General features: G+C 36.3%; 1 protein-coding gene across 1 annotated transcript in view; it reads left to right on the top strand.

Annotated features, from left to right (window-relative positions):
* Window positions 1-13,344, top strand: part of osbpl10 (oxysterol binding protein like 10) — an 85,229-nt gene that overhangs the window by 20,666 nt on the left and 51,219 nt on the right. Inside the window, exons 3-4 of the mRNA XM_014474545.2 lie at window positions 5,852-5,931; window positions 8,617-8,679. Of these exons, the coding sequence (XP_014330031.1) occupies window positions 5,852-5,931; window positions 8,617-8,679 (143 nt within the window). The remainder of the gene's footprint in view (window positions 1-5,851; window positions 5,932-8,616; window positions 8,680-13,344) is intronic.

The raw sequence follows: 13,344 nt of genomic DNA, 5'->3' as shown, positions 1-13,344 counted from the left end.
CAGATACACTTCACTTCATTTCCTGTTACAACATTTAACGGTCAGCAGGCGGTTCTGCAGGAATCCCCTATTTAAAAATTTTTCAATGTGATTTTTAAAAAAAAATAAAAGTGAGGGAACAACACACTTATTCATGGATTCTGTCCATAAAAAAAACGTTGTTTACACAATTAATTTTCTTTATCTTGTACGTAATGGAACCAATTATTAGAAAACTATTTAAAAACCGAATTTATAACTGTTTATTTTTTATTTGTAACACTTCTGATTAAATTGACTTCATTTCTATAAACAGGACAACTTACTTTTTAAAAAAAAAAGCTGACATTTTTATCCTGTGCTCATTAAAGATGCTCTGCTCCAGCATACTGTGTCTGTAGGTGTTTTTGTAGAAATAATTCCTTAAATGAAATGTTAAGCAGAAGTTCCCTATAAGTGACAAATAATTCTTGCCTCTTGTTTGTAGGATTCGAACTTCAGTTAGTTTCAGTTCAGTCCAATTAAGTTCTGAAGTACTTTTTTTAACCACAAAAGTAATTGGAAAGCTGTAACTCATATTATCCAAGTTGTGGATGGTGATGGCTGTGGGCTGGAAGAATCTCCTGTAGAAGTCAGTGTTGCAGCAGATGTGAGGAAGCCTCTGATTCAGATACTGAGGAAGATGCTACTTTGTGTGACAGTCTCATGAAGAGGATGCTTCTTTAATGTTCTGCATTTTACTAGCATCTCCAGAATGAAGTGATTTGGCGTATTACTGGATCTGTCACCTTAAACATAGATTTACTAACATCTGAAATGTGAAATTAAGGCTTTGTTCACACTGCAGCAGTGATCCAATTCTGATATTGTCCCAAATATATGCGACTTGTATGTGATCTCCAATTAGGCAAGGCAAGGCAGCTTTATTTATATTGGCACATTTCAGCCAGAGACAATTCAAAGTGCTTGTACAAAAAAGTTAAAAACAACAAGAAGATAATAATAAAATAAGGTTTAAAAGTGCGGGACACTTTTAGACCTGGAAATGTCCCACATTGCGCAGTAGAGGGCGCAATAACGTCACACGTAGAGAGCGTGCTCAGTGTTTTGCCATCCGACATAAAAAAGAAGAAGAAGAAGAAGAAGATCTCGGTGTTTGCGGAAGTAAACATGGATGCTAACGATGGAGCATAGCTTATGATTTTAAAGTTGTTGTCCGACCGGAGACAGCATTTTAACAAATTAATCCTCATGATCGTCCGGCATGATTGTTGTTTTTCTTCCTGCTTATCAGGACGCTGAATAGTGACATTTGTCTAATATTAATGATGTTCAGGTCGGACGGACGCGACCTGGACGTTCAGATTCAGGTCACTTTAAGATCGGATATGTATTGGATGTCCAAGTGGCCTGAGTCACACACAAAAAAATTCAACCTGTGTTGTTCAGACTGTCATGAAAAGATCAGATACGGGTCACATTAAGGTGAACAAATTGGAATTGGGTCAGTTCGTTCTGCAGTGTGAACACAGCCTAAGTATTTATGCCTCCAAGTGGAAGATGTACATGAAAATGAGCAAAATTACTTATAAAACCCATGTAAGTCACATAAATTGTTAGTCGCATCTATTGTAAGACAAAGTATACCAATTAAAGGCTTTCATGTCCAGTTCTGATATTTTTTGGAAAAGTAACAAATGATTCACATTACTACTTTGAAAGAATAAGGCTTGTCTCTCTTTAGTATCAAAGTCATTATCTAAAGGAAGGTCTGACTTTGAGTCATAAGTATTCTCTATTCTTCAGGACGCCATCATTAGATCTAAAACACTTCATATTCTCATTATTAGACGTTTTCATTCTTTCACACTGCCTTCACTAATAGCTTTAGTTAGGAGCCACACACGGAGGATTCAGTCTCCGACTTCATCAATGTGGCGTTTGCTTAAATAAAGCCCAATTATTCTGCTTAAATCTGACATCCACGTTGTCGTGCATGTAAGTTTGAAATTCACCGCTCCACACTAACTCGTACCATAAAGGAGTTTGCTGCACAAATTAGATCAAGGTCATAAATGCCAATTAGAAAAGCAGTTAAACCTGTAATTACAACAAGTTAACTTTCAGTGTATGATATAGTGTCAGAGCTTTAAGTAACAGTATGCATGGCGTTTATGTGAAGCATCACTGTGATGCTTTTATGGGCTGCTTTCCGTAATTGCAGGTAGCCATTATACCTCTTGTCAGTTTGTCCACTTAGTTTAAAATATGTTTAGTGTGGCGCTTTTTAAAATCTGCATTTGCTTTCATCAGCATTAATCTTCACACTTGACATTATCATAACCAATAACATCTTTCACAGGGCTGTGATTAAAGTGGCTGTAATTAGGTGGTTTTAATTGACCGAGGAGGATCCAGGTTTCGCTGTCTGTCATCCTGCAGCTTTTGCGTATCGTTTGCCTTGCTGTCGAAATGGATGCTGGAATTTAAATATCAGGACAAGCATCTGTCATCGCTGCTGATTTTGGCATCAGCTTCCAGTTCGAACTTCTGCTTGGTAAATAAATTGAGCTTTCAGTGTTTCTACTCTTCACCCCTTCTTACCAAAAAGTGGTTTCACATCTTTTTTTGTTCAGTTGCCCTTAGCGACAGCATGACTGGTCAATGTTTCTGGTGTAGAGAGTCTGGTGTGCAAAAGTTTTAAACCATCTCAGTTATCTTTTAAAGTGGTCTCAGGTAGCAGTTCTATAGTTCTTCCTCAATACTGACTTTACTTCTTTGTGGATGATGTATAATATGTATATTATGAATATGTACATAGAAAAGGTGCCAAATAAAACCCATTGGATTTGATCTGGAAGGATGTAATTTACTGCATGCAGAGCGTAGAAACTTAGATGAATAGCGATGTGAAATATATTGTGTGTTTTTGGGCACTTGAGCCTGTATATTAATTATTACAGAGCAAAGTAAAGAACAAATTTTTTTTAAAATTCCTAAGACATTAAATCCCTTGTACAGTGAAGCATTACAACCACAATAAGAAAATAAATTAAATAAAATATTTTTTTTTTCATGAAAAAAAAATACAAGAATGAAGTTATAAAATTACGAGAATAAAGTCATAATATTATGACATAAATATAACTTATAAATAAAGTCATATATATAGCCTTATATATATATGACCTGTAATATATTTATAAGTATAAAATATATGTATATATTATAAACTTTATGATATGTTTATATAAAGTCTTGTATAAGTATGACTATATCATATTTTTGACTTTATACATAAAGTCATAAATATGGCTTTATAATATTAGTTATATTATCTTTATTCTTGAATAAAATTATAATATTATGACTTTATTCTTGAAATATTAAAACTTTTTTCTCATGATTTTTTAACGTTATTCTCGTACTGTTTAAACTTTATTCTCTTAGTGTTACAACTTTGTATTACTATATCTTTAATCTTGAAATTTTACGACATTATTCAGACATTGTTACAACTATGTTCTCATATAACTTTATTCTAATACTTTCATTTTAGTATTTTCTGGTCCTAATACTCCATTGAACCTTTGATGGAGGGAATGTTTTCTTTTTATATTATGACTGAAGAACTGAGGTGCTTCATTGTTTTTAGCCAAATTGCATTTGGTGATATTGCAGAGCAGGAAAGGTGGAAGTGAGGCTGAGCATAATGTAATGAAATGAGGATGATTTCTGCACTGTACTGGATGCCACCTTATGAACAGGTGCACATTAGCATAGACGCACCCGGAGGCTGCTCTCCTCTCTATAGCTGACTAATTATTTCTAATTACAGCAGAGCTTGTGCACATCACAGGCAGAAGTTTTCCTGGATGAGATTCAGAGGGTAGGCGTTGCCTTCAGAGTGAGAGACGCCTGTGGATGATGACAACAAGACAAAAAGTCAGAAGCTTGTTACTGGATATTATTGCAGAAAGATGGCTCGGAGCAGGTGTTTCTGTACGAAAGCTGCTCTCCTGCAGAGCCGAGCAGCCACTCTCAGTGGGAGAAAAACATCTTTCCTGGTGCACTTGTCTCATTTTTCTTTTCTTTTGCAGAGATGCCTCTTCACTCAGAGGCTCTTTGTTGATATTTTAAAGTCGGCACTGAAAGTGACTGACGGCTACAAAATTACTTCTCTTTGCAGCGAAGCATCCTCCGCCAATGTGTCTAAATTCTTGGGTTAGGTCATAAATACTGAAGATGCATCCGACTTTCTGTAACTCTTTGTGTTCAGTTTTTCCTGTTAGACCTGAAGAGTCATTATTGACTCCAGGTTGGAGAAGTATTGAACTGATCAAACAGGTTTCTGTTTAAACCTCTGTTTATGAGTTTTACAGGGATGAGAGATCAAGTGTAGTGTTTGTTCTTAACGATACTTATTGCTGTCTGACAGGTAATTTGTACTAAGTAGACGAAGGCGTTGATAGATACTTGGATGGTGAACAGACTGATAGGACTATGAATGGATCAAAGGTTAGATTGAAGGATGGATGCACACACTGATGGATGGATGATGGACAAATGGATGAATAGACTGAGAGATGGGTGGGTAGACAATCTAGTAATTTAGCATAATTTTGACATCATCTATGAAGTCAGTGCATGTAGATGGTTTTTAATGTGGCTCACAGCTGCACACGTCATCTGAAAATCTGTCATAAACTCCCCGAAGGACTTTTGCATTGCTTGCTTTCATGTCTGTTTCTGACTAAGCCCCAATTCAGCACATTTGATTTAAGCTCAAAAGCTAAAACATTTAAACTGATTAAAAATAAACTGGATTTGGCTGCTGCCGAAGACCAGAGAAAACCCTGGAAAGACCTTCATGAAAGTCTGAAATTAAGACGTACTCCAGGGAACTCTGCATGGAAGAGAGGCATAAATAAAAATGTTTGTGCTGTATATGATTTTAATTAACAGTTATTTATTATGGTTTCAAACCTGCTGCTTGAACTTCACTTATCAAAGACATTTCTCTCCAATAATTAGTGAGTAAAATGAGAACAGGAAGGTTTTGTGCCACATTTTGCCCTAAAGAGGAACAGCTCTTCATCAGGATCACCTGTCAGGACGTTTCTTTGCAGCAAACCCAAAGAAAGTATAACTTATTTCTGAAATGTAAGGAAAATGACAGAATTTTCTAACAACTATTTTAAAATATTTACCTTCAATAAGAACCTCATGGGTACTGAGGGTTGACAGCGAATTTAGTGTATCATAAGTTTCAGAAGAATTGTGTTTAGACCATAACAGATATTTTTACATTTGTCCTATATATCAGTATTGCAATTTATGAGCTACAACGTGAGGTCATAAACTGAAGGTGAAAGTTAGCATTTTAGGTGTGTGCACAAATACAGTCAAAATGGCAGCCAGTGGCTCAATTTATAGCACATTGCGCCATGAGAAAACATTTTTTGTACATGCCATATTATTGAAACAATTTTGATTGTTTGAAGGGATATACGATATCTTGATAGATAAGTTAGCGACGAAACTAAGGTTGCCTTGATGTAGTGAATCTGAATATAGTTTGGTCTCCTTCATGTATAAGTTGTTCCAGGTCTCTACTTTAAAATAACAACCATGTCAGTGGAAGAATGTTGCTGCTTTTGCTGCTGTTTAAGACTCTATTCAATTTAAAAGTTAAACTGTTGCAACTGGAACGGCAATAAAAAGCCAGTGGCGCCCATCTTAAGGAAGATGACTTCCTTACTGCTACACGCCGACCTCCATGTGAACTCGCATAAGGGTTAATAAAGGATTCCTAATGCCCTGAGTGTTCAGGATGAGTTGCAGTAATGTTGTCTCTCTGTGCATTTTGCAGCTTCTGACACTAAGGAGCAGCAGTTTTGGATCAATCAGCTCCAAGCTTGTGCCAGACGCCACTCTGACAGCAGCGCCAAGGTAGAAACCACATTCTACACTCCTCACAGTACATCACAGAGTTATTTACTAGATGCTGGTTGGTTCAAATTCTGAGCTTCTGTTCATCGGGAAGAGAAAAGGCGGAGAGTCTTGACATTTATCTGGGCGATTCTTTTTTCTCATTTTTTTTTAATATCACTGTTTTCCTACCATAAAGCTACAAACACAAACTGCTGTCCTCATTATGTCCAAAAAGCTTGGAAACACTCTGATAACTCTGGATTTGGTTTTACTCTGGTTTCTAGTTTTACTCTTTTAGTTTTTATAAACATAGATCAAAAGCTTAAACACACAACCCTCAAGATTTTAAATATCAAATTCTATTATTTTTAGATAGAATTTGCCATCTGTTTTTCTGATGGGCAGCAAATGTTTTTGTATCCTAGAATAAATCAACTACCTTTCACAATGTTGAAATATGTTTAAGTAGTAAAAGCAAAGCTCCACCACAGCTTCTCTCTTTGCTCCTTTCAGTGTTTCTGCTAATCAGAGCAAGCTAATGTGCAGCTGCAGACAACGATGAAAGTTATCCAGAGAAATGCCAAGACAGACAGCAAGCGCAATAATGCTTCCAAATTTATTATGTGCTGCTGACTTTCTCACCATAAGCAAATGAGAAACATGATTAGATTTTAAAAAAATGAAATGAATTATGGCAGGAAAATTATATTAAAAAAAAGTACTTCCTCTTATATAAAATAATCTAATATTTCTGATAAGAGAGATTACCAACATATGATATTCTATCATAGAATAGATTCACAAAAATATTACCACAAAAATATCTGTGTAAAATATTTTTATTTGTGTAAATAAAAATATTTGCACAAGTAAATATTTAAATATTTGTGAAAATATTTAAAAACATTTACACAAATATTTAAAAATGGACAACATGATCTAACTGCACCTCTTCAGAGTATATCGCAGTTATTTTTTTTTAAATAAGTGTTTTTATTTTAATATATTGATTAAAAAAAGAACATATTTGATATTTGGTTGCTCATTTAAACCCTAAATTATTCGTACGCCTGGCAGATCTTGGTTCAAAGTTGACAGAGAATCCAGGGAGGGAGCTAAAGATTAGGGTGATTGCATGGAGGCTTTCCAACCTCAAAGACTTAAAGCTCAAGAAAAAAAGATGGTCGAAAATACTAGTGGAGATATTTTAAAAGTTTATATAGAGAGTTTGATTACTTAAAATAAAATACGCTATTATTTATTTCATAGCTGATTAACTTTTTTCATTGCTTTGTGGGTAAATGAGGCTTCACTGGTTGGGAAATTACAGTTTTTAAAAAAAATATAAGGCGTCATGGGTTAATAAATCAGCATGAACATCTTTAATATGGTGCATGATGTTCCTCAGATATTTGTGTGCTAACAGTCTCTCTGTCGGCTGTTTCCTCATTCGACTGATCCATGGAGACTGAAACTTTGTTATTGAGCTCCTGCTGGAGCTCCACTGCCGGTGGTGACTGTGTGGAAATCAGCAGTGCATGGAAGTGAGAAATATCCTGAAGTTTATTCTTTATTTTTTGAACTTTTGGTATTAAAGTTTGACTTTCCTCATATGAAAAAGCATGACTCATCCCTGACACCATGGACTGCTGAGTTCGGCTTTTAGAAGCAGAAGTAAATTTCAGAGAAAAACTAAAACATGTTTTTTTAAAATGCAAAATTTACAAAACCCAGAGTTTTAAAAATGTTATATTTAATTCTACTAGTATTGCTGCAGAGATTTCTTTCTCAAAACAAATTATTTTTATAGACACCTTTTAAAAGTTCTTCACAAGAAAACAGAAATGCATATTTCTTAGTTTATTAACTCCACTGATGTTGTTCACTTACATTTAAGTGTAACTTGATGACATTATTGGGTTGGAGATTTGAAATTATTTGTGTATTTGTATGAAAACTGCAGCTGGAACAAAATGCTGAGAAGACCAGAGTCACCTCTGTAACTGAGATTGGGAAAAATGTAATCTGCTAAATTATTTTTTTAAATTTTAACATATGAGGCACATGGCTTTTCAAATAAAATAAAATAGAATAAATTATTTCTTCTTGTATGATGAACCTGGTATTTTGGGAAATCCTGTCTTTTTCTTAGCAAAGCTTTGTACAATTAGTAATTTATAAACAAATTGAGTTGAATAATACAAATGAACGCCACACTTTTCTATGACTGCATATTAGAGCAATGGAAGAAAGCAAAAAATAATAATTTGTAAACCAGAAACAAAGAAAACAAGGAAATTTATGAGTTTGAAAAGTCAAAAGATTTGCAAGAAAAACTCAGAAATTTTGAGAATAATCTGAGAAATTTTAAAGAAAAACACTTGAGTAAAAAACATTTTCATTTTTATTTGGCAGAAATTTACTCCACTTTTTTCTATCTTCAATGGCCCTAAAATACTGTCAGATTTGTATTTTTGAAAAATGTTTAAAACAATGTATCATTTTCCATCCACTTCTCGAGAATGCACGATATTGTGTTCACATAAAAATTATAATAAAATGTTCTCAAGATAATTGGTTAGAAATATTGCTGCAGGGTAATGTATTGTATCATTTCATTGTCGTTACTTTTTCAGGAATTACGTGGAAAAGCTTTCATTTGTAAAAACTGTTAATCCTTCATTTTCTCTTATTTCCTGTCAGGTGAGGAAGCTGAAGAGCTCAGATGAACACCTGAGTGTTGACCGAGCAGGAGGGGCACAAGATGTGAGTTTCATACTCAAGCTTTCTTTTTCATCACCTGCCAATTAAGCGATTAACACTCCAGACCCGCCATGCTGCCTCATTGGCGGCTCCATTGTTCCTCTTCAGCGCACCAAACTGCACCACAGCTGGAGGAGGGAACAAGTAAAATTACTCTGTGCAGCAGTGCTGAGAAAAGTAATCAAAAGAAGAAAGAAAATTAGATAAGCGAGGAAAAATGGATGGAGTTGAGAGCCAGTTTTTTTCCCCCCCGGCAGAGAAAGGTTTCTGTTTTCCTCCTGTTAGGTGACTGTGGGACATTTCCACGGCTGCAGCTGCCACAACGGTACCTGCCGCCGTGGGCTAATCCTTCCCAGAGCTGCAGTGCCACTAAGATCGTTATCACATCTACTCTGCTGATGAGGCAGCCGTCAGCGGAGGCTCGGCTGACTCTCTGATAACAGACCTGTTTGGCAGAGAATCTGAGGCAGGATTTATTTACTGCAAGGAAAAGGGAATCGTTTTTTCCTCTTTCTGAGTGTTCATCAGTCAAATCAAATCAAATTTTATTTGTTTAGCACATTTTCAGCAGCAAGGCATTTCATGTAAAAAAAAAAGAAAAGCTATCAGATGTTTGACTATTAGTTCAACTAGTGGATAATTGGGAAGTAGAGGAAAAAAAATAAACAAAATTATCCTCTAATTAAAATCTGATATGTGTGGTGTGCAGTTTTATTTAGCCCCCTTGAGTCAATAATTTACTTTGTTTGCATGGTTGTAATGTTGCAGTTTAAAATATTAAGATTTCTTCTTTTTTGCAATAATGAAGGTGGACTATCATTCAAGCTTTTCTGAGCAAAATAATTGAGGGATTAATCATCATCCTTATTTTTTGATGCTTGTACAAAATTGTGGCTTAATATTGTAAAATAAAATAGGTTGGTATAAAATAACTTTAAATGAAACTAAAGACTTCTCCTCCATGAAGAATTGTTCACAAATTTCTGTTACTTGATGTCTGGAAAAGAAAGTGATTTAATTGCACTTACGCAAAATAAAAAGAAGCTTGTTTTACTCAACCAAAAAATATAAACTAAAATGTGTTTTGTAACCGAGGGGATCGTTAAGGCAGCCAACCCCGGGATAAATAGTTTTACAGTCTTTGATTAAGATGACCTCTGTGACACAGCAGCAGTGTTGATATTACAAATGTGTGCAAAACTTTGTTATTGCACTATAATGTAAAAACCCCAACAATTCCACAATTACAATGTTTCCATTACATAAGAAGTGCAGTGAAAATCACATGTGAATAAGTTTGTTCACATGATAAATCATTCAAATTATCGCGGCCTGTGGGGTTTTCCCTGACTGGGAGCGACTGGGAACGCAGCCTCGAGGGTTTTCCCCTGACTGGGAGCGACTGGGAACGCGGCCTGTAGAATGTGACACGTAGCCAATCAGAAAACGCGGTGACGTAAGAACCGAGGTGAATCCCAAACAGTTGACATGGCGCAACTGAGAGTCCGGTGGGCATCGGAGGTGACGTGGAAATGTTTATTACTATATGTAAAGGTCATTTTTATATATGTTTATTATATGTGGTTATGTTTAGTCAGTTAAAAATGTTAACTACGAACAAACATAACTCGCCTCCAGATCATAGAGCGGCTGCTCCCGCCATCTTTAATCAAACGCCTTTTCTTTAGTCCACAAACTATCACTGCTGCTTCTACATTGTCATCCGGGTTTGATTATTATAAATTCACGTTTGGTATGTTGGGAGGTTTTACTGGATTTTCTTCTGGAATCGGGATGTTCGTGAGTGGAATCGGTTCTGTGGCGTGTTGCTCCTGCCGTGTGGCTGGACTCACGAACCGACCGAACCTGTTGGACTTTTATCAGCTCTGTGGTCACAGAGGCTTGGAAAATCGGCCGACAATCCTTAAATCGTGCCGTGTGAACCAGACCTAAGACTCACAAGCTCCACTCCTCTCATCTCGTCTCCACCGCTGCCCTAACGCTCTCTGACGCTGGTCGCTATGGTAACGTTTACATATCCCTTCAAAGTAAGATACAGATGCGCCACAAAAACGAACATTTTACTTTCGCGAAAATTTTAACTAACGACTAATGGGAGCCCTGAGCTTGTTTCTCTGCAACCACACGGTCCCATCTGGGAGTGAAGAGAGACAATGACACCAGAAGTGTTGCTTATGCTCAGGGTGTTTGGTCTCTGCAAGCAGTTTGAAGCGTCATTGCCTCATTAACATCCGGTCACCATATCGTGCAGAGCTTGGAATGTGGGAATCATCTACCGGGATAAATCCATCCTCCTGTCTCTTCTCTGGGCCTTTTCCCTTCGCAAAGAAACTTTCCAAAGACATCTGATCTGTTTCTTACTCATTTTGCTGCTTGTGGGCTCAATGTTGGCGCGCAAGACGTAACCGAGAGAATCCGGTTAAAGGATTTTCAAAATAAAAGATCCTCCAGACTCTAATGCATAAAACGCGGCCGGGTGGTTGGGGACTACTGGTTTAGACCACAACATTTCTCTGATCAAAATTTATTTTTTATTATATTTTCTGAGTAACTGAATGTTGAGGCTCCATTAGCTGCAAATTCTTATCACCACGTGCAGTAATGAGTTTATTTGTGTAATGAATTCATAGCGGTTTCACCTTTTGAATCAAATTGCTTGAATAAATTCATGTCTTGGTCATTACCTAATTTAACGAGGTTCAGTTGTTGCTGTAACTTCTACCCAGAAGTTTGATTATTCTCAACTTATAACATGCTCAGTCACACTTTGGGTGAAACATTCCAACTGAGGAAATAAAATGAAAGCTGTAATATTCACGATTAAACACTTTCTTCAATTGTTAATTCCACTAATGAAAAAGAACATTGGACTATTAAAAGAGAAAGTAAAATCAAACTATATTTAAACCTCTGGGCTAAGTTATTGCTTAATAAGTAAATGTGAGCAATTAGTTTTTTCCTGTGGTGCAGAAAAGGAGACGTCTGCATCCGACTGTTTACCGCCTCACTCAGGGGAGCAATCTGCCCACCGTTGTCTGACGGCGGCGCACCTGTGAGGTGATTAAAATTTATACTTTATTTACTGGAAGCTGAAACTGATGGAGAATAATCAGGAAGCCAAAGCTGCAGAGGGTCATTGTTGTTATATTCTTAATTTCAGTGTGTAAGCATGGTGACTGTAAGAAGAGCTGCAGTTATTCCTCAATTTAATGACTGAGGTTATATCGAGTTTAGTTCCTTCTTTCCTTTTCCATGATCTGCTCTCCCACATACACATAGTTGGAGGGAAAAACGTCAACGTGTGTCTGTCCTCACGTGTTGAAAGTTTTTATCTCCTCTTTCAGCTCTTCTTTCACAGTTCTTAGAGGATTTCCTTCATACTATCGAGTGTGAATGCCTGTAATCCAAAGAAATACGTACCCACAATTATAAAATAGTCTTGTTTATTTTATTGTCATGTGAAGAAACTAAAACAGGCATGTGACCAATTAAACACATATACTTTCAAATGTAAAGTATCTTTTAACAGGAGGAGCATGACCCTAAACTGAAAATGTTATCAGGGGAAAAGGAAATAATTGGTACTCCTGCTGTTTATACTTTGGTTTCCTCTTTTGTGTTACAAGTTTGGGTCTTATGTTCTCTTGAGTTCATTGAGGAGGCTTCCTAAAAGTTTTAGGTCTGGAGATTTGGGAAGGTCCATTTTCTTTTTTTTTTAATTTTATGAAATTTTTTATTTGTGGTGAACCATCGCTGTGTTCATTAGAACACATTTTTAATTGTTATACTGCCAAGAAAGCACAGATTAAGCTAAAGTCCCATCAGTGTTTTGCTTACTCCAAGTTTTTGTTTGTTATAATAGGATAAAAGGCTTTTTTTCTGGTATGATTTCCAAATAATCGATTGGTATGTTGTTGATGATGTTGTTCTGTGACGGCGCATCAATTGCAGTTTTCTGACTGATCACTGATCCTTAAAAAGCCTGACCTGCTCAGTCTGATTTTGGCCAATACTTTTTTTTCCTGTCAGTCAGCCCTCAGAGCAAAATGTGACAGTGGCTGATTTTCAGACCGTTGCAGTAGTGGATAAAACCGGTTTCTTATGTATCGGCTGATCACCAATATCCCAAAATTAAGGAAATCAGAGCCAATTTCTACTTTGATGCAGTTTTTGTTCTCTCTCTCAATTTACTTGCTTAAATGTTTTCTTCTCTTCCATTTTGAAAAGCAGCTAAAAGAAATGGGTCTGTGAGGACAGAAAATCATGCATCAAAAGTTCCTTGAAGCTCTGACTTCAAAAGTAAACAATAATCTTAAATAAATGTTTTGTTTACACATTATTTATAGTTTTTAGATTTTTCAAACATATTTCCGGAAGTGTGTTTGAGACTGACGTTGGACGGGAAGAACGGTTTTGATTTTTGAGAGCCGGCCAGTCAAGTTCTTCCAAACCAAACTCGCTTCTCCATGCCGTTATTGACCTTCCTTCCTGCAGCGATGTGCAGCCATGTTGGAACAGGAAGAGAGCATTCTCAAATTGTTCCTGCAAAGTTAAGAGCATGAAATTGTCCAAAAAACACTGGGCATAATAAAGCATTAAGGATTCCTTTCTCTGGAAACAAGAGACCTAATCCAACTCTTGAAAACA

This window comes from Xiphophorus maculatus, chromosome 13, assembly GCF_002775205.1.
Source record: "Xiphophorus maculatus strain JP 163 A chromosome 13, X_maculatus-5.0-male, whole genome shotgun sequence".
In the NCBI taxonomy this organism is placed as follows: domain Eukaryota; kingdom Metazoa; phylum Chordata; class Actinopteri; order Cyprinodontiformes; family Poeciliidae; genus Xiphophorus; species Xiphophorus maculatus.
The sequence above is the reverse complement of the archived record's forward strand: the minus strand, read 5'-3'. Positions and strand labels throughout refer to the sequence as shown.